The sequence below is a fragment of the Elephantulus edwardii genome, unplaced genomic scaffold (assembly GCF_000299155.1).
Source record: "Elephantulus edwardii isolate Elephantulus edwardi_28Jun2011 unplaced genomic scaffold, EleEdw1.0 scaffold00047, whole genome shotgun sequence".
Classification (NCBI taxonomy): Eukaryota; Metazoa; Chordata; class Mammalia; order Macroscelidea; family Macroscelididae; genus Elephantulus; species Elephantulus edwardii.
In genome coordinates, this window is record NW_006399797.1 from 9,499,612 (window position 1) to 9,521,797 (window position 22,186).

At 41.3% G+C, this 22,186-nt stretch overlaps 1 protein-coding gene across 1 annotated transcript in view; it reads left to right on the top strand.

The window, feature by feature from the left end:
- Positions 1-10,976: 10,976 nt before the first annotated feature.
- The window catches only part of LEMD3 (LEM domain containing 3), a 110,806-nt gene continuing 99,596 nt past the window's right edge, over positions 10,977-22,186 (top strand). Inside the window, exon 1 of the mRNA XM_006886061.1 lies at positions 10,977-12,515. Coding sequence (XP_006886123.1) covers positions 10,985-12,515 — 1,531 coding nt within the window. The 5' untranslated portion in view covers positions 10,977-10,984. The remainder of the gene's footprint in view (positions 12,516-22,186) is intronic.

Consider the following 22,186-nt stretch of genomic DNA (forward strand, 5'->3'; position numbering starts at 1 on the left):
AATATCCCTAGTACCACGACCCCTTCTAAACCCAGCCTGGACTTCCGGCAGCTAAAAAAAATAAAAATAAAAACCTAAATGTTTAAAAAGGTAGGGGGAGATTAAGAAAACCTATCCCTGAGTTTCCAGAGAAACTATATGATTGCCCCAAATACTTAAGGCAATCAAAACCACATATACCATATTATGAAGATAACAATGAAAAACATTTAAACAATGAGGTATAAGAAAATAAAGTTAGAAAGTTAATATGGAGGTAGCAATTTGATTAGTTTTTAAAGTCTATGACATAGTGTTTGACTTCCAATCTGGGCTCTACCTCTAATACTCTAACTATCCATGTTCCTCTATTGTTCACAGAGTTTTTAGAGGCATGCTATTTAAGAAGTGGATGGCCAATCCTTCTTCCTAATCTGTCCTAAGCTTTACTGAAACCTGTCGACAATAGGTAACTGACATTTGACACACCTGTGGTAAATATTTCAGCATCACAGCAACCCACAAGTTACATCAGTATAGCAAACTTATTAGACAAGTGCTTTGCTAAAAGGAACAGTGATAAACAAGCAAGAATATAGATACTTAATCTATAAAGTAATTAGCAATATGTTGATCATTCTCTCAATACAACAAACTGGCAGGTAAGTGTTGTACCTCTAACAGCAAATCAGGCATATGAATGTCATGTTGCTGGATCCAGTTGAGGTCTGTGAAAGCATGGAAGGATAGGGCCCCAGGTGGGTGCTGAAGTACTCTGGCTAACACCCACAGCTAATAGCATCCTGATGTGAATATTAAGGTCACAGTGATTTCTCAGCTGGATTTTAGATGCTGGTACTCCACACAGGTTGAAAGTCCTTAGACCAAAAGAACAGTATTGTCAATAGGTATGAATGGAGGAAGACTCATCAACCACTATGTTTTGCACATGACACAACTTTGCTTACTGAAAGGGAAAAGAACTTGAAGCACTTGTTACAGAAGATACAATAATACAGCTTTCAATATGGATTCCATCTCAATGTCAAGAAAACAAAAATTCTTACCACTGATTGATAAGCAACATCATAATTGTTGTTAATTGCCTTTGAATTGAGCAAGACTCATAGAGACTGAGGGCCTGAAGCCCCTCTACAACTATTGACATTCATCAAAATTCATAGAGTTTCCGGAGGTATGTTATTTAGGAAGTGGATGCCACTCTTGCTTCCAAACCTGTCAGAGTATGCTATTGTTGTTAAGTGCCTTTGAGTCACCTGTGATGCATAGTGACTCTATCTATTGCAGCTCTGAACCCTTCCCTGTCCTGAGCCAGTCTCACTAATTTCAACACACCCATCCCATTGCCCTAGTTCTGTATCAATCCATCTTATCCAGGGTCTTTCTCTGCTGTGCTGTCTGTCCACCCTTCCGAGCATGATGTCCTTCTCCAAGGACCAATCTCTCCTGGCCATGTGCCCAAAGTAACTGAGGCAGAGCTTCAAAATCCTAGCCTCCAAGGAGAGACTTGTTTTCATCCTCTCTAAGACAGATCGATTTGTTTTCTTGGCAGTCCATGGTATTTTCAAGACTCATCTCCAGCATCACAACTCGAAGGCATCTATTCTTCTTCTGTCATCCTTAGTTATTGTCCAACTCTCTGAAGCATAACAAACAATTGAGAAGACCAATTGAGAGAGGTCGATGACAGCAGACTTTCCCAATGCAATTAATCTTTTGATTTCCTGACTACTGGTGTTAAGAGTGTTGATTGTGCAGCTGAGCAAGCTGTAATTGCTAACAACCTCAATCTCTTCTCCATTTAATATGGTGCTGCCAATTAGCCCAGTGCTGAGAATCTTTGTCTTCTTGATGTTGAGCTTCCATCCATGCTGAAGACTACAATCCTTGACCTTCTGCAGCAAGTGCTTCAGATCTTCTTCAGTTTCAGTAAACAAGGTTGTGTCATCCGCATTATCATAGGTTGTTAATGAGTCTTCCTCCAATCTTAATGCCACAGTCCATCTCATAAAGTCCTCCTTCCCAAATGATCTGTTCTGGATACAGATTTAAAAGTTATGGGGACAGGATGCATCTCTGACTTTTTCTGATTTTGAACCATGCAGTGTTTCCTTGCTCTGTTCTGAGGACTGCTTATTGGTACAAGTATAGGTTTCGTATAAGCACGATCAAGTGCTCTGAGATTCCCATTTTCCTCAAGGTTAGCCACAATTTCTTGTGATCCACGCAGTCAAATCCCTTTGCATACTCAATGAAACACAGTTAGGCATTCTTCTGGTACTCTCTGATTTCTGCCAAGATCCATCTGACATTGGCAGTAATGTCCCTAGTGCCACGACCTCTTCTAAACCCAGCTTGTATTTCTGGTCGTTCTCCATTCAAGTCTTTTCTGGACTATCTTCAGTAGGATTTTGCTAGTGTGTGATATTAGTGATATTGTTCAATAATTTCCACACTGTTGGGTCACCTTTTTTTTTGGGATGGGAATAAATATTGTTCTCTTCCAGTCAGTTGGCCAAATAGTTGTCCTCCAGATTTCTTGACACAACTTGGTGAGCACAGACAGGGCAACATCTGTTTACTGAAATATGTCAATTGGTATTCCATCAATTCCTGGGGCTTTATTTTTTGCCAATTCCTGCAGAGCAGTCTGAACTTCTTCCTTCATCACCATGGCCTTTTGATCATATGTTGTTTCTTGAAATTCTCCTTTGTCAGCCAATTCTTTTTGGTACAATGACTCTGTATAGTCCTTCCATCTTCTTTTAATGCTTCCTGAATAATTCAATATTCTGCCATAATAATAGTGGAGAAAATATTGAAACTGTCAATGATTTCATCTTACTTATATCCACCATCAATATTCTTGGTGCTAGCAATCAGGAAATCAGGAGATGTACTGCACTAGGAAAGTCTATTGTCAGTGACCTCTTCAAATTACAGAGAAGCAACACCCTCAGTTTGAATCAGTGCACATGATTCAGGCCATGGGCCTTTCAATTACACACTATGCCTCTGACAGCTAGACAGTGAGTAACAATGACAAAAGAACAATTGATGCCTTTGAGCTGTGGTGCTGGACAAGCATACTGACTATCCCACATTGTGCTGTTGTTGTGTGCCATTGAGAACAACTCATAATGACCCTATGTACAATGGATATGAACTTTGCTCTATCCTAAGCTATCATCATTAACACTGACATGACTGACCCCATTGCCACAGCCACTATGTCAATCTGTCTCATCTAGGGTATTCCAGGATGACCCTCTGTACTGCCCCTCAACCCTTCCAAGCATGATTTCCTTCTCCAACAACTGACCCCCTCATGGCAACATGCCCAAAGTATGTAAGACAGAGCTTCAAAATCCTTGCCTTAAGGAGCAACTTGGTTTGTTCTCTTGGCAGTCCATGGTGTGTTCAATACTCTTCTCCAGCACTCTACCTCAAAATCATCAATTCTTCTCCTGTCATCTTTAGTCATTGTCCAGCTCTTAGATGCATAGCACGTAATTGCTGAGACCATGTTGTAGAACATGCACACATTGGTCTCTAAATGGACTTGTTTGTCTTTAACATTATGGAGAGGTCCTTGACAGAAGATTTACCCAAGGCAATTCATCTTTTGATTTCCTAACTTCTGGGGCCAAAAGTGTTGATTGTGGATCCAAGCAAGATGAAATTGTTAACAATCTCAATCTTTTCTCTATTTATCATGATACTGCCAAATTGCCCCAGAGGTGAAGATCTATGTTTTCTTGACGAGATACAATCTATATTGGAATCTGCAGTCATTGACCTTCTGGGGAAAATCCTTCAGGCCTTCTCAGTTTTGGTGCACAAAGTTGTATTATCTGCATAACGCTGATTGTGGATGAAGCTTCCTCCAATCTTGATGCCACATTCTTCCTCATAAAGTTCAGCCTCTCAAATGATCTGTTCAGCATATAGATTGAAAGGATATGGAGGAAGCATATATTCCTGATTCACTCTTTTTCTCAATTTTGAACCATGAGTGTTCTCTTGCTCTGCTTGGTTAATAGGTTTCTGGTGTAGATGTAGGTCTCACATGAGCACAATCAAGTGTTCTGGGATTCCCACCCATGGACTATCAAAAGAAGAAACAGATATGTTTTGGAGAAAATGCAGTCAAGTTCTCTTTGGAGAAAAAGATGACAAAGCTTCATCTCACATACTTAAAGAATATTGCTAGGAGAGGCTATTCCTTGGAGAGGGATCTCATGCTCCAACAGGAGGAGGTCTGGCAAAAGACAGGAAGACCTTCAATGAGATGGAGTAATACAGTGACTGTAGCAATGAGCTCAAGTATGTCAGAGATGATGAGAATGACGCAGGATAGGACAGAGTTCAGATCTACTGTTAATAGGGTTCTAAGAATTGTACTTGACTTAATGGCACCCATCAACAACAACATGCCATAGTGGCATAGTATATTGGCACTTGTATTGCTCTCACAAAGACCACTCACACATCTCTGAAAGTTTTAATCCACCACTGGCTCCAAGGGAGAAATATGGGCAATCTTCTCCTGTGTGATTTATTGCCTTGGAAACCTCCTGGAGAATCAGATATGAGTCAATTGTGACTCAACAGGAATGAGAGAGAGAGAGAGAGAGAGAGGGAGAAAGAGAGAGAGAACTGTCTTGGGGTCTTATATACTTGTTCAGGCAGAGCCACGGATTTTAGTTTTCATTTCTTAGCTCAATTTACTTTGAATTTCTGACTCAATTGTGTATACATAGTAAATCACCATATAAACAATGTGCACCCATAAGGTCAAAATAAATGAGTAAGTTAGAAGTTCCTTAGAAATTTAGCATATAGTTGCTGTATGTCCAGTGATTCAGCTTTTAGATATGCACCAAAAAAATTTAAAGCAGGAATACAAAAGATGACATATACATCAGACATATACATTGCAGCACTATTTACAATTGTCAAAAGGGAGAAACTATTCCCAAATATCCACCAGTAAAATAAAAGGTAGAGTATCCATACAATGAACTATTACTCAGACAAAAGGAAATGAAGCACTAATACTAATTCCACAATGTGGATCAATTTCATTATGCTGAGTGAAAGAAGGCAGGCACAAAATGTCACACATTATATGATTCTATTTCTATGAAATATCCAGGTTAAATAAATCCATAGAAATAGAAAGAGAAGTGGATTCTAGGGTCTGAGAAGCAAAAGCAATGAGTACATAATGGGGTTTGGATTTCCTCTGAGTGATAAAATGTTTGGGATTAAATAGAAGTGATGATACACAACATTGCAACTATACTAAATACCACTGAACTGCATACTTTAAACATGAGACAATTTGTTTCTATAAAGATTTACAGTTTGGGAAACTTATAAAGCAGTTCTGCAGGATTGCTATAAGTAACAAAAAGTTATTCCATGGCAAGGATTTGGGTTTTCATTATATTTCACCTCAAACATAAAGAAAAGAAAATAAACAACAAACAAATTACCTGCTTCAGAAAATTTCCACTATTTCTAGCACCAAGAAAGGACATTCTTTAATGAAGAACCACACCCTTGGAAATATTTCATGTGAACATAATATTGAGTTTTACTTCATCCTTTGGAAGGTCCTTCAATTTATGCAGATGCCATAACTATGAAGTACAACGTGGAGAAATTTATTCTACTGAAAACTGAGATGCTCAGGAATTGAGGGGAGGAGCAAGATGGTAGTGATGTAATCAAAGGGCTTAAGGTAGTGGCAAAATTTTAAATGCCTAGAGGAGAAAATGACTGTTCTTCAAGAATTCATTACAAACGTTTTTCAGTTAAATTTTTAGAAACTATAGGTCATGAATAAGCTTGAGATTGCATTTATTATCAATATCTGGGTGTAATTTGTCAATGCTTTCAATTAAGATCATGCTTTAACATAAAGTAATTCTGAAGTCAAGATTTAGATTCATAGGTAGATGTTGTCATTGTTATGTGCCATCAGGTCAAGTATGACTCATAGCAACCCTATAAACAGATCTGAAGCCTGTGCAATCATGCACCATGCTCATGACCTCTCACATATTTGAGCTGTTGCCGCAGTCACTGATACAGTCCATATCATTGAGGGTCTTTTTTTCTTTTGCTGACCTTCTACCTTTCCTACCATGGATATGCTTTCCCAAGGAATACCCTTTTCTAGCAACATGCCAAAGTATTTAAGACGAAGCTTCATAATTCTTACCTCTAACGAACATTGTGGCTGCACCTTCTCAAAGACATATGTTTGTTCTTTTGGAAGTCCATGCGATGTTCACTATTCTTCTCCAACACCACAATTCAAAGCATTGATTCTTCTGCTATCCTTGTTCATTGTCTGCTTTCACATTGATTAGAAGTAACTGAAAATATTATGGCTTGGATCTGGTACACCTTAGTTTTTAAATGAACATAATTTATCTTTAGCACTTTGAAAGCTCCTTGACAACATGTTTTACCAATGCAACACATCCCATGGATATTAATTGTGAATCCAAGTAAAATGAAATAATTGACAACTTCAATCTTTTCTCCATTTATCACAATGCTTTGATCTTCTGCAGCAAGTGTTTCAAGTACTCTTCACCTGCAGTGAGCAAGGCTGTGTCTCTACAACAATGCAGGTTGTTGATAAGTTTTCCTCCAGTTCTAGTGCTACATTCTTCTCCATATAGTCCAGTTTCTGGAATGCTTTGGTCAGTGTACAGATTGAATGAGTATGGAAGAAGATTGCACACACCTTTCCTGGTTTTAAATCATACATATTGTCCTTTTCTGTTTGTATTCTTATCAGACTACTCCCTAAATATAGTCTCCAGGAAAATGTCTCCAGCATGCTCCTTAAATTTAGACTCTTTCCCTTGTTAAGAGTAGTAAAACAGGAATACAGGCTTTCCTATGTTCGCAAAGAAAGACATTTATTAGAAAAAATACTTTGCAAAGGGATATTTGGAGGGCAAGGTGCCACTAGCCTACAGCAAAGGAGGAAAAGATCCTTTGAAAGATTTCAGAGGAAGGTGGGGAAAGGATCTATTATCTTATTCATAAAGAGGGTGGGTTTTAAAAATCAACCTATCAAAAGGAAAAGATCATCATATTTATTCATGAAAAAAAGAGAGGGTCATCTGGGATTAGAAAAATGAAGCACATGCATGGTTGTTCCTTCAAGATGGTAATCGCTGGAAGTACTTTCTGAGTCTCGTGAGGAGCATGCACGATGTTGACAACAGCTATGAGAACATATGATTTAGCAAGCTTCAGAAACATGTGCTTGAGCTAGCTTTAAAGATGACTGTCATCAGGTGAAGCTCTTGGCCATCAAGGAGTAAAGGCTTTCAAGATGGCTGTGTCTCTAGAAAATCATACAGGAGTGATTTGCATGGCACCTGAAATCTTGGTGTAGTAAAAGATTGATAAGAGGGAACACTTGAAGGTGCTGGTTGTTTTTATGTGCCATCCAGTTGACAGTGACTCGTAGCAACCCTATGAACATTAGGTATGGCAAATGCTCTGGTTCGGCCTCCCTCATACAAAGAATTGAACTGAGTGGGAGACAATGGAAGATCAGCTATGGACAAATCTCCCAGTTTTGGTCTTGTTATGTCCTGATGGAAAATAAATCTGCCATGGGTCAAACTTTCGTTAGAGCACACAGTTAAGAGGAAAGGCAAGGAGACAGGATGAAGGTGAAAAGAAGATAGTCTTATTGTTGTTATGTGCCGTCGAGTCATTTGCGACTCATAGCGACCCTATGTACAACAGCCCTAAACCCTGCTCTATCCTGTGCCAATCGCACTGCCTCTGACACACCCATCCCGATTACCCCAGTCACTGCATCAATCCATCTAATAGAGTCTTCCCCTCTTGCGCCGTCCCTCCACCCTACCAAGAATGATGTCCCTCTCCAAGGACCTGTCCCTCCTTGCAACATGCCCAAAGTATGTCAGACGAAGCCCCAGAATCCTTGCCTCCAATGAGTAGCTTGGTTTAACCCTCTCCAGGATGAATCTGTTTGTTTTCTTGGCAGTCCATGGTACATTCAATACTCTTCTCCAGCACCACAGCTCAAAGGCATCAATTCTCCTTCTGTCCTCCCTAGGACAATGACTAATTGTCCAGCTCTCTGATGCATAACAAGTGATTGCAAAGACCATGGCCTGTATCAGGTGCACCTTAGTCTCCAGAGAGACACCATTGCTCTTGAGTACTTTAGAGAGGTCCCTAACCACAGACTTTCCCATCGCAATACGTTTTTTTATTTCCTGGCTGCCGGTGCCAAGAGTGTTGACCATGGAGCCAAGCAAACTGAAGCTGTGAACAGTCTCAATCTCTTCGCCATCCAGCCTGATGCTACCGATTGGTCCAGTGGTGAGAATCTTTGTCTTCTTGACATTGAGTCTCAGTCCATACTGAAGGCTGCAGTCCTTGACCCTTTGCAGTAAGTTCATGAGGTCCTCCTCGGTTTCAGCAAGCAGTCTTATTAGAGAAGCTATATCTCATAGAGTACAACAACAAATGTTGAATATAACTCATAGCAACCCTATGAATAGCTCTGAACCCTTCCCTATCTTGAACCAATCTCACTGACTAATACACCTAACGCCATTGCCACAGTCACTGTGTCAATCCATCTCATCCAAGGGCTTCCTCTCCTGCACTGACTCTCCACCCTTCCAAACATGATGTCCTTCTCCAAGGACTGGTCCCTCCTGGCAACATGCCCAAAGCATACGTGATGGAGCCTCAAAATCCTTGCCTCAAAGAAGAAACCTGGCTTCACCCTTTCTAGGACAGACTTGTTTGTTCTTTTGGCAGTCCATGGTATGTTAAACACTGTTCTCTAGCACCACAACTCGAAGACATCTATTCTTCTTTTGCCATCCTTAGTCATGTTCAGTTCTCTGATGCATAGCAAGCAATTGAGAAGACCTTTGCCTGGATCAGGTGCACCTTAATCTCTAGACTGACATCATTGCTCTTTAACACTCTTGTGAGATCCTTGAAAACACATCCCAGATGATAAGTCTTTTGATTTCCTGACTGCTGATGCCAAGAGTGTTGATTGTGAATACGAGCAAGATAGAGTGGTGGATAAAAACACATCGTCAGGCATGGCTTGGCTTAATAAAACTGGCTGTCTTCAAGTCAGTGTGCTTCCAGGTCAATGGTATGATGTGGTGCATGATTCTAGTCCATTTTTCTTGATCTTACTTAATGCACCTAAAACTAGGCACCTTGGTACAATGTTCCTGGTTCTGATTAGGTAGGTAGGGCCCAGTCCTAGTCACTTCACTTGACCCTTGCCCTCACCGGCTCCCAGGGAGGACTTCAATTGGTTTTTATCCTGCTGGCATCTACCCTTACACTCCTTCTGCCCTGTCTCTTATTTCTGTCTGATGTTAACCTGATTCTGACCCTAACATGAACAACGGGTCTGAACCTGGCCCTATTCAGTGCCATCCTCACTATCTCCTTGACTAGGGGTGTAGTTTTCTGTACAGGTGTACATTGTTGTTGTTAGGTGCCACTCATAACCCAATGTACGAAAGATCTGAACTTTGCCTTATCTTGTGAAATCCTAATTTTTTTATATCCTTGAGGCAGTATAATTTATTCCACAAAACACCATTGCTGGAGTGTATCGAATATAGCAACCAAAGTTAAAGACTCTAGTGTCTGTTCTGCCCAGGTTTGAGAAAAAGAGAAGGGATGTTAGCAGACTGGGTAAATTTCACTCCTCTAGGTTTCAATTTTTATTCTGTAAGTGTTGGACTTCCAGATCTTGTCTTTGTTTTTTCAACTTGTGTGAATTTTCTTCTTCCTCCTCACCCACCATCTTGCTATGTAAAGACATTAATCTTATGTCCTAGGTTTGCAGTCCATGAAGCAATGAAATTGTTTCTACTAGACTCAGAATCTTTGGGGTTTGAGTTACCAAAAACTGAAGGAAGGTTAGGTCACTCAGGGAGTCCTCGGTCCAAAGGGCTAAGAAAAGAAACAATTAGCTAACAAAGAAATACAATTATTTTACTGTTCTTTTAGGTGCCCTTGAGTCGACCACAACTCATATAGCGACCTTAAGAACAGACTGAAACTTGGCTCTATCCTGTGCCAACCCCGTGATCTCTATTATGCTCATGCCCATTGTTGCAGTTACAGCGTCAATTAATTATATTAATAATACAAATTAAAAAGGTGTTATAAAGGAAATGAACAAGGTGATTTTCTTTTTTCCAGTAATAAAATTAAGGATAGGCTCTTTAAAAAAATGATGACAGTCCAAGGGAGAGAAAAAGAAAGGTTTTAATATCCCACAATCAACTAAGGAATAAATAGCCATTACCCTTGAAAATTGTGTTGTGCTGATCTCCACATCTCCTAGGAACAGGAGAGAATTTCTCCTAAAAAAGCAACTACAAAAGTCTCTTTTCCTCCCCTCTGACAAATCAAGTGTGGAGAGAAACGAAAATGAGACAACTTGGCATCAGACAAGGAAATTGTCCGTCTAATCTGGCCGCCAAGATTTCTCTCAATTTCTCTAGGGGTCCCTCTGCAGCGGGCACCTGGTTGTAAAGACGACAAATGCCACGCACTTCAAGGCGGATTTCCTTGAATTATAACTGCTCGGGTGGCAGTAGGTCAAGGTGTGGTTCAGCAAGAGACAGTTCACAGTAATGGCAGCGGGCAGGGCAGGGCACGGCAGACGGCGAGAAACAGAGACTGTAAGAAGTAGGAGAATGCAGTGGAAGCCCAAGGTGAGAGCATGGAAAAAGTGCCCGCCGCGGGCGCAGCGCGCCGCTCAGGTGGCCCCTTCCCGCTCAGGTGAGCTCCTCCCGCGCCTCCCATTGGTCAAGGCGCTCGCGGTCCTGGGAGGGCGACGCAGCCCGGTCTAGTTCAGGGTCTAGGGCGGCGCGTCACTTCCGGTAGCGCGGAGCTTGTAAAACACCCTGGAGAGAAAATGGCGGCGGCTACGGCGGCTTCGGCGCCTCAGCAGTTATCGGATGAGGAGCTTTTCTCCCAGCTTCGTCGTTACGGCCTGTCTCCTGGCCCCGTGACGGAGAGCACCCGCCCAGTCTACCTCAAAAAGCTCAAGAAGCTTCGAGAGGAAGAGCAGCAGCAGCAGCAGCACCGGTCGGGGGGCCGCGGCAACAAGACACGGAACAGTAATAACAATAACACCGCAGCCACCACGGTCGCAGCCGCGGCACCGGCGGCGTCGGCCGTGGGGATGGGGGTCCGGCCGGTGTCGGGGGAGCTCTCCTGCCTCCGGACTCCTGGCGGCCTGGGCCGAGGACCGGCCTCGGGCCCGGAGAGCCCGTTGGGAGGGCCCGGGGGTGCCTCGGCCGCCCCCACGCCTGGCAGCAAAGTGCTGCTGGGCTTCAGCTCGGACGAGTCGGACGTGGAGGCCAGTCCCCGGGGCCAGGCCGGCGGCGGGAGGAAAGAGCGGGCTTCGCTCCAGTACCGCGGGCTCAGACCGCCGCCCGCGCCGCTGGCCGCCGGCGAGGTGACTAACAGCCCCCCGGCGGAGCGGAGGAAACCCCACTCCTGGTGGGGGGCCCGCAGGCCCGCGGCCCCCGAGCTGCCAGCCCCGTCGGGGAAAGACGGAGCGGCGGAGGACGAGGACGAGGAGGGAGACGCCGGGGAGGAGCGGGACCCGGAGGCCGACGAGCCGCTGTGGCCGAGCCGGACGGTGAATGGCAGCCGGCTGCTGCCCTACAGCTGCCGGGAGAACTACTCGGACTCGGAGGAAGAGGGGGACGACGACGTGGCCTCCGCCAGACAGGTACTGAAGGACGACTCCCTCTCCCGCCACCGGCCCCGACGCAGCCACGGTAAACCGCTTTCCCCGCTGACCGGTAAAGCCGCCGGCGGCCGGCCGGAGACCTCGGGCCAGGGAGGGGGCGGCTTCGCGATGAATGACAGGGCGGCGGCCGCCGGGAGTCTAGACAGGAGCCGAAACCTCGACGAGGCGGCGGCGGAGCAGCCGCAGGGAGGAGGGTGTGAGCCGCTGGACTGCAGCCCCGCGCCTCGATACCGCGTCAACGCCAAGAAACTGGCCCCTGTCCTGCCCCCGCCGCTTCCCGACCCGGACGCCGCCGTGGATCCATCCAGCGGCGCCCTGCGGAAAGCCGGCAACCATGTGGGCGGCGGCGGGCCCTTCGCGGTGGACTCCCCCAGAGCTCATTCCAACAGCCTCTCGCCCATGGCGGCCGCGGGCGCCCCCAGTTCACTCAGGATCAATCACTCCAATCACACGGTCTCCAATCACACCTACCTGCAGAACACCTACAGCAAACCGAAGCTCTCGGAGCCCGAGGAGGAGCTGCTCCAGCAATTCAAACGCGAGGAGGTGTCCCCGACCGGAGGCTTCAGTGCCCACTACCTGTCCATGTTTCTCTTAACTGCTGCCTGCTTGTTTTTCCTAATACTGGGGCTCACTTACCTGGGAATGAGAGGGACTGGAGTATCCGAGGAGGAAGGACTCAGCAGTAAGTATCAAACTCCTGGCTTAGCTTAACAAAGGGAATGTTGTTGGTGGCGCCGCTTTAGCTGCAGCTAGCATTTTACATGAGGTGGCTTACTTGCAAGAACACGGTTTAACAGACTGAAGAGGTTGTGTGCATTTGTGTCATTTCTTTTTTTTCTATAAGAAATCACAGCACTGCTATTAGCGGAATGATATCCCATAGCTGACTTAAAAATTTCTCCCTGTGGTGTATTGTGAAAAATTCAAAGAACAACACCACCGAAATTACAGACTTCTTACCAAAGTGCATTTGTGTGTGTGACTTAAATTTTCTTTCAGTCTTAAGTAGCTATTTGTGCAGATACCAGTTATCCAACAGTTTTTAAATAGATTGTTTGCTGACTGGCAGCATAAATGCAGGCCCCCCGCCCCCAATTGAGTTGTCCTTCTAAAAGGTAATGTAAGAGCTCTTGGAATATCAGGTCAATGTAGTATTAATTACACATAAGTTTTGTAATTTCCTGGAAGTGAGTGAATACTAAAAGCAACAAGGTACATCTTCAAATTGATTATCCCACCCAAAAGTAACTCCCTTCCCATCTGTGAATAAAAGTAGTCATACTGCAGTAAAGCAGTGCAGGAGTGTGGAGACAGATCCACCTGCATTGGGTTCTAAGCTGTCATTGACTTGCGATATTACTGCAGGCAAATGTGTTCATTCATTTATTCATTCAGCCAGTATCTGAGCACTTCCTGTATCTGTACTTAGGATACAGCTCTAATAAGTATCCCTGCCCTTAAACACACGTACAAAAATCATGATTGTAAATTTTATGTTCGGTGAGAGAAACAAGAGCAAAGTAGTTGGTTTGCACTACTGTTTTTTAGATTGGACAGTCAGAGGACATGCATGCCATTTGAGATGAGACCCGAAGCTGGAGGAAACAGCCTTTTAAAGAGCCAGGAGAGCTGGGCAGAGACCAAAAGGAGGAAAGACTTTTGAGTTGAGCAACAACTTTTCCTGTGAACGAGTGTGGTTAGAGCACATTATGCGAGAGGGAGAGAGCAAGAAGAGTTTGGGCTTCTGTTTGCTACTATGTAAAATGATGCCAAAATTGATTAGACTACTTAGTAGCTGTGATGTTTAAAAGTAAATTTGTGTGTCATGGGCTACTGAAGACATAATATCTCAGTGTTAGATAACTTCCCACTCTCCTGGAAAACTTCACCCAACATGAATCCACTGCATCGTAATTTGTATTTATAAAGTTTGCTTAATAGATTTGCTCTACTTCATAATATAGCTAGCAGATTCAAACCATAGAAGTAAAAATAATAGATTATTGCTTTATTGCTTAATTAGGAGTAGGAAGAGCACTCATTTTAATTGGTTCCCTGAGATCATTAATTGGTTCCCTGAGATCTGCAGATCACTCTGCAGATTATAAAAAATCCAATAGCCTCAAAAGCCTATAAACAAACAAAAATATAATGGTTCTAATGGTTTAGTGGTGAAGGATTACATTGCTCGCACAAAGATACATATTCAAATCCACCAGCAGCTCCATAGGAGAAAGATGGACAATCTATTCCTTTGCTGTTGACTTTCTCCGAAAACCCTCTGGAGTGTCAGCTGTGGGTCCACTCTGACTCGCGAAGGTACACAACAATAATAATGATTGTTTGAAATAACAAATGAGGACTGCATTGCTACATGCATCAAGACATTACCATGGTAAGACGCTGCACAGCAGTCCCAAATGTAGGCAAGTAGAATTCACCAGCTGCTTCTCTTCTGTGTGATTTACTGCCTCTGAAACCCATTGACGGGTCAGCTATCAGTTGGTTCAGATTTACCAGCACACAAGAACAACAGCAGCAGTGTATCTAGAAGTATTTGTTTTTTTATGCGTAGGAAGGTATACTATAAAGGCAAACATTTGAGTTACTGACATTAGATAATAATTGAACCTAAGAAATGATGTAAAGGAATCTGAAAGACAGGTTGAGGAATGGAATTTACCATAATCTGAAAACTGCCTACCTTGCATTCTGTTTTAAATAATTGGGTGGAAACAAGAAATTAGGTAACACTAAAAGGTAAACTAGTAAAGCTCATATACAGTAAATATTATCAGCAGTAGTGTGTACTACATGTTTGTTTAGCTAACAACTTCATGGCAACCCTTTCCTAAGAGTCAAGTACTTTATTTTTATTATATTTTATTTTTTATTATTTTCTGTGTGTGTACACCGTCAAATCTGATCCTACTGGTACAGGAGGAGATGACCCCTCCTTCTCTGGGATTGCAGTGCAGCTTCTTGCCACTAGGCCACCAGAGCTCCCCTAAGAGTCAAGGACTTTACATGTCTCATATAGGCATTTTACAGATGAGAATTCTTAGATCCAAGGAATTTAGAGAAAGTACTGGTAGGATGAAGATTTGGTTCACATTTTTCCCAACAGTAAAACTCATTTCTTAACACTGCTTTGGGTATTTTTTTGTAGACCATTTAAAATAAGAAGATACTTTATTAGGATTAAGAAAACAATGAGATACTTGGTTGGATTGTGTTCAGAAGAAGATGTTCATGTTTTTCTCTTCGTTCAGTGCTTTCTTATGTACGGAAATGATGTGGCAGGAAATGTTAAGATATTTCATACTTTTAAGATATTTCTTACTTTAATAGTAAATTTGATAGAAAGCGAAAAGAACACCAAGAGGTAGCAGATTTAGATTCTAGGACTTATCTATATGACCTTGGTCAAGGTTGTTAGCCTACTTCGTTTTTCTTATAAATAGACATAATATATGCTCTGCAGGTTTACACTCTAGGTGAAGTTATTGTGAAGATTAAGTGAAAGTATTAAGCAGTATACCAAAAAACAAACCCACTGCCATTAGGTCAGTTCCAACACATGGTAATTCTACAGGACAGAGTAGAACTTCTCTATAAGCTTCCCAAAATGGTAAATCTTCAAGACTATCACATCTTTATCTCCTAGCAACTGATAGATTCAAGGGGCTGACCTTTTGATAGCAGTTGAACACTTAATCACTTTGACACCAGGGATTACTCAAACAAATATAAGGTATTATTATCGAAAAGCTTAGATAAAATTTGTATCTTGGTAAATTACAGTGTGTGTCTGTGTGTGTGTGTGTGTGTGTGTGTGTGTGTGTGTGTGTGTAAAACCTTTAAGCATGCCTTGTATATGATGCAGGAAGCGTTGGTGGCTTTAGTGGTAAAGAGTTGGGCTATCAGTCCAAAGGCAGGTGTTTCTCTCATGGGAGACAGATGGACTATCTCTCCTGCAAATTACAGCCTCTGAAAACTTCCTGGAGGGTCAGCTCTGACGGAGTTCCACCTCAAAGACATATAACAGCAACCATCAAAATTAAAATAGTTTGAATCTACATGTTGCTCCTCCATGGGAGAAAGATAAAGCAGTCTGCTTTCTTTACAAAGTTTACAGTCTTGGAAACCCAAAGGAGGTTGCCCTGGGTGGTTAGTTTTGGTGACACTGTATTTAGCATTGTGCTGCTACCCAAAATGTCAGTGGCTTGAATCTGCCAGTTTCCCTATAGGAAAAAGACATTCTACTTCCAGCCTTGGGAACCATAAGGTACAATTCTAACCTTTTTTTAGAAGGTTGCTGTGAGTTGAAATTATCTTGACCGCTGTGGGTTTGGTTTTTAGAGTAAATTATATATCTATTAGAATATTATTTACCTCTTCAACATTTAATTGTCATTGAATTCCATTAAGTATGCATTGTAGAAACTGATACAGAAGTTTTAATCAAAGAATAACTGAATCTGTGAGTTCAGTTAGTCTGTACACCTAACGGTGTTAGCATTTCAAGAGTGGATAATTTTCACTCCCTATATTTATGTATTCTGACTCCTTTGTCATATTATAATACTTAACCATAGGGTTCATCGGTCAAGGAGTGTACTTAAGAAAATCGTTTTACAGCAGTAGATTATGGGTTATATATGACCGTTAGCTTTAATAAATTTTTATTAGTTATCACATTTAAGTTATGGAACATATCATAAACTATCCTTCCAAATAGTTCTTAATCATTTGTTCCTTTAAAATTTTTTGTTATAGACATGTCTGGGTGGATTTTAATTGCTAACTTTTCTTAGTAGTGAAGTGCTTAACTGGCTGCACCACCTAGAGATGTCACTTTTTCTATTAATTTGATTACTTGAGTCTGAGACTCTTCATCGGTAAAAGTAGGAGGCTAAAGTAAACTAATCTGTAAATTTTGTAGATAATCTGTAAAAGGTTGATGATTGAAATTTACTAGGTGCTTCACAGGAGAAAAACCAGATGATATTCCCATAAAGATTACAGCCTAGCAAAGTAGGCAGGGGCAATTCTCTCTCCTGCAGGATCATTATGAATGATAATTGATTTGACCACTCAGGAAAGTAACAACAAAGCTCTTTCCAGTCACAAAGTTTAAAATTCTAACCTTGAAGTGCCTTACCAGGTCAACTCAAGGTTCGGCCAAGCAGTCAGATAACAGACTGGTGACAGAGGTGATTTGATCATTACACTTCCACTAAAATAAAAGTGATACAGAATAGTTTGACTTTTATGTGATTATTACTAAAACTTAGATTTTTTAAAAAAATTATAAAGATGAAATTTTTGTAGAAATTACGCATACAGATTTGTGAAAAAAAGGTGGGTATTGTGTACTTTTCAGTCATACCCATAAGTTAGTTTCAGTACTAGATCTCTAGAACTTAATTTTTTTCTTGTAAATATGTGTATAAGAGGGAGCCTCTGAAAGCTGACTGGGGGGGTCAGCTATGAGTTGGTTCTGACTCTGGTATTCAATAGTGTCAGCATGGTTTTAAGCAGTGATGATGTATGGTGAATAAGGCAGGTGAAATCTTTTGCCTATGGAGTTAACTTTCTAAAGGGGAAGATGAACAATGGACAAGTAAACATATGATTTTCCGGTAGTGATATATGGTAACACAAGGTAATGAGTAAGTTTTGGGGTCTGGAGTGGAAGGTGGTGCACAATTTTATGTAGTTGGGCAGACTTCCCTGTCTGTTAAACATAGCTGATTGTCCTGCTGGTTTGCAGAGGTTGTGGATCATATGGAAGGATATTGTCCATCTTTTTCCCTTGGAGTAGTTGATTTGAACACCCAGAGAAGTTTGACATTTCAGCTAGCAGCACCAGAATTCCCTAGACCTTCCTGAAGAGGTGAAGTTTAAACTGAGATCAGAGATATCTTAAGGAACCAGTCATTGGCAGATGAGTCTTCTAGACAGAAGTGACAGCAAGTGTAAGACCCCTCAGACAAAGAGACATTTGAGTTATTGAAAAGTCAGAAAGGATGGCTTGTGTAGCTGGAGTACAGTGAACAATGAGAATGATATGTTAAGAGATCAGAAGGTAGGCAGGGCCAAGTAATCTGACTTTTACATGACAAGCTATTCATATTCTGTGTCCCTTCCCCCTTTATTTTTTTCACTTAGTGTTGTATCGTGGGTATATTTCCTTCTAATAATTTTAAGTACAAAGATAAGATTTTAAAAACAACTCTTTATTGATCCCTTTCTCATTTTAAAAAATTGGTAAAATTACTGCCATGCTAAATCTTCTTTAACCTTCTGTTCTGTCATCTCAGCTAAGTGTATAACTTCAGAAAGCCCCTGGGTTAGAGACATCCCTCAAGGGCAACATGTGCTTGCCCTTTGTTGTTATGTGCTAGTGAACAAGCTGCAACTACTCATAGCGACACTATAAACAGTGGCTTTCCATCTCAACCAGGGTCGTCATCTTCTACTCCATCCCTCTACCCTTCCAAGAATGATGTCCTTTTCCAAGGACTGATTCCTTCTGGTGACATGCTCAAAGTATGTGAGAGGGAGTTTCAAAATCCTTGTCACCAAGGAGCAAACTGGCTTTCACCTTCTTCAGGACAGACATAGATTTGTTTTCTTGGCAATTCATGTTATGTTCAATACTATTCTCCAGCACCACAAGTAAAAGGCCTTGATTATTCTGTCATACTTATTCATTGTCCAGTTGGCAGATGAATAGCAAGTAATTGAGAAGGCCATGTCTTGTATAAGGCGTACTTCAGTCTCTAAACTGGCATTGTTGCTCTGCGTTTAACATTCTGGCAAGATCCTTGACAGCACATTTTGCAACTTGTATTTTGCTTTGCCCTTTAATATAGTATAAATTTGCCTTCCACTTTGAGACAATTAAACCAACCCTTACTTGAAAAATTCATCATTTCTTGGCATGCGACTTTTTAATTAGCAAAAAGGCTTCAAACCTTTCATTGAACTAAATCAAACTACAGAAAATAACCTACTGCTGTTGAATTGAATCTGGTACAATCACCCTCCATCAGTTTTCCAAGTTGTAAGTCTTTGCAGAAGGGGACTGCCTATCTTTTTAATGGATCAGTTGGTGCATTTGAACTCATTATATTACATACTATGCCACCAGGGCTCCATTTTCTTGCTCTAAACTTTTTAATCCATTATTGCCAAGGTGGGAACTGAGGCTATAAATCATATAGAGGAGATAGCTCATCTTTCTGACTCAGCTCTGCTTGAATACTGGTGTATTCAAACCACCAGCTACGTGCTGCCTTTGGGTTAAGAGCATAATTCATTATGGACTAAGCTACTGGAGACCCTTTTTTACAATAACTCAAAAAACTGCAAACTCATCACCTATGAATTGGGACCAACTCATAGCTGCCCTCCAGCAGGTTTTCAGAAGCTGTAAGTTAAGTTGTATAAGAGATTACCTATCTCCCATAAAGCAGTTGAGTTTTGTGTGTTTTTTAAATTTTAAAAAAAATTTGTGTGTGTGTGTGTACTGTCAAATTTTATCTGACTGGTACTGGACGAGGTTGCCCCTCCTTCTCCAGCAGAGCATCTGGTGGATTTGAACCACGGACCTCTGGAATTGCAGTGCAGCTTCTTGCCTCTAGGCCACCAGAGCTTCCTCTGTAAAGCAGTTTATACAAACTAAGCCATCTGGGTAAGGCTAAAATCTGTATGCACCAGTTTTAACTTACCTGTAAAATTGACTTAAATAAAAACTTAGGAATGATCTTAATTGTAACCTATGGACTTCCTATGACTCCTCCTGATTTTACATTCTTTCCTAACCACTTCTGTAATTCAAGTCACCAATTACTTAGTTCTTATAATATTCAATAACATTGACAGTTCCCTTTATGAAACTCTTGTTCTTCCTAAACTTTTGGATGATCACATCTAGTTTTTAATTTACTCCTTTTTTTGCCTGAGTTTAGGTATTGTCGTCCTGAACTCTTTTATTTTTTGCTTTCTCTCTTTATATTCCATTTTCATCAGTGTGTGGAACCAAAAAAAAAAAAAATCAATGACTATTATATACCTAAACTAACAAAACCTCCAAGCCCACTACCATCTATTGAGTTTTGACTCATAATAACCCTGTAAGACAGAGCAGAACGGCCCCCATAGAGTTTGTAAAGTTATAAATCTTTATAGAAGCTAACAGCCACATTTTTTCCCTGTGGAGTGCATTTGATCTGCTAAATGTTAAATTATCAGATGATCACTTGACTACTGTGCCACAAGGGATATCATTTACCCATTACTTCTCGAGTTTGTATTTACAACTTGGATTTCTCTGGAGTACTAGACATGTATTTATTTGCTAGATATCTACCAACAACTATATTTTCATTTTTCCTCATCTTCACTTTGTTCCTTGTTTTAGTTCATGACACTACCATTTGCCAGTCTTAAGATAGAAACTTTGGAATCCCCTGAGTATCTTCTTTCACCTTTTAACGACTCCTAGACTAACTGGTTACCAAGTCTTATTGTTCTGTTAAGTGTTGTCTTTAGAATTAAGTTGGGTTGGTTTTGTGGGTTTTTTTTTTTTGGCCATTGTCACTGCTCTGCTACCTGAATTGCTTTAAGTAGCTTCCATTCATGGCCCTGCTTCTAGACAGTAACTATTCAGTTCTTCCCCCCCCCCTTTTTTTTTATCAGGACAAAAGTTTTAAAACGCAAATGCAGTTATCCTCTATTGCCTGAAATTATTCCATGGCCTTTCCTTGTTTTCTTCAGAGAAAAATTTAACTCCTTGGTGGAACTATTAGTGACATCTAACTATGCCTGCCTTTACGATTTCATTTTTCTCCTTCTTATAACTCTAAAAAAACTTTACTTTCTGGTAGACCAAACTAATGAGGCTTTGTGTGTATATGCCTTTGGACATGTTAATCCTGTCTTTGGAAATGTTCTTTCTCCATCTCTACTGTTCAGCTGTTGTTCATCTTAAAATGTTACCTCTGGACCTTATCTCCTACCCTCCATCTCTTTTTGTGTCCAGAATTTGACTGTCATTCTCTGCTCAAATAATATCTTGTTTATCCTTCACAACAAAATATTAGAATGTCATATGAGAAATCTACCATGCCAGATAGATGGCAGTCCTTGGAGATAATCTTTCTAGAAAAGGAAAATACAATAGTAAAGAGTACAGGTTCTTCATTTATTTCTGAGTTCTCTATTACCTGTTCTTTGACTTTGCTGGAGATTCAGTTGCCTCTTTAAAAATGAGGATGATAATACTTGCCTCAAGTTGGCTTTAAGCATTAATATGTTGTTAGAGGCAGTCATCAGAACAGAGCAAAGAAACAATGCAAGGTTCAAAATTGTGAAGACTATGCCAGGGATATATCTTATCTCCATACCTTTTCAGTCTATATGCAGAACAGATCATCTGGGAGACTAGACTCTATGAGGAGGAGTATGGCGTCAGAATTGGAGGAAGACTCATCAACAGCCTGTGTTACGCAGATGATAACAACCTTGCTTGCTGAAACTGAAGAGGACCTGAAGCAATTGCTGTATTAAGGTCAAGGACTGCAGCCTTCAATATGGATTGAAGCACAACATAAAGAAAACAAAGATTCTCACCATTGGGCTCATTGACAGCATCATGATAAATGGTGAAGAGATTGAGATGGTTAACAGCTTTAGTTTTATTTGGCTCTACAATCAAAACTTTTGGTACCAGCAGCCAGGAAATTAAAAGACAAATTGCACCTCTCCAGAGTACTGAAGAGCAGTGATGTCAGTCTTGAGACTAAGGTGTGCCTGATTCAGTCCATGATCTTTGCAGATACTTGCTATGTGTCAGAAAGCTGGACAATGACTATGGATGATAGAAGGAGAATTGAAGCCTTTGAACTGCAGTCCTGGAGAAGAATATACCATGAACTGTTATGAGAACAAACAGCTTCATCCTAGAGAGGGTGAAACTGGGCTGCTCCTTGGAGGCAATGATTCTGAAGCTTCATCTGACATAGTTTGGACATGTTACAAGGAGGGATTGATCCCTTGAAGAGGGACATCATGTTTGGGAGGGTGGAGGGGACAGTGCAGGAGAGGAAGACCCTTGATATGATGGATTGATTCAGTCTCTGGGGTAATGGGTAGGTGTGTTGGAGACTGAGTTGGCACAGGATAGAGCAGGGTTTAAGGCTGTTGTACATGAGGTCTCTCTGAGTTGCAAGCGACTTGACAACACATAACATTTATATATAATACATATAATATATATAATACATATAATATATATAATATATATTTAATATGTCTCTTTGGAGACTAAAGTGCGTCTGATAC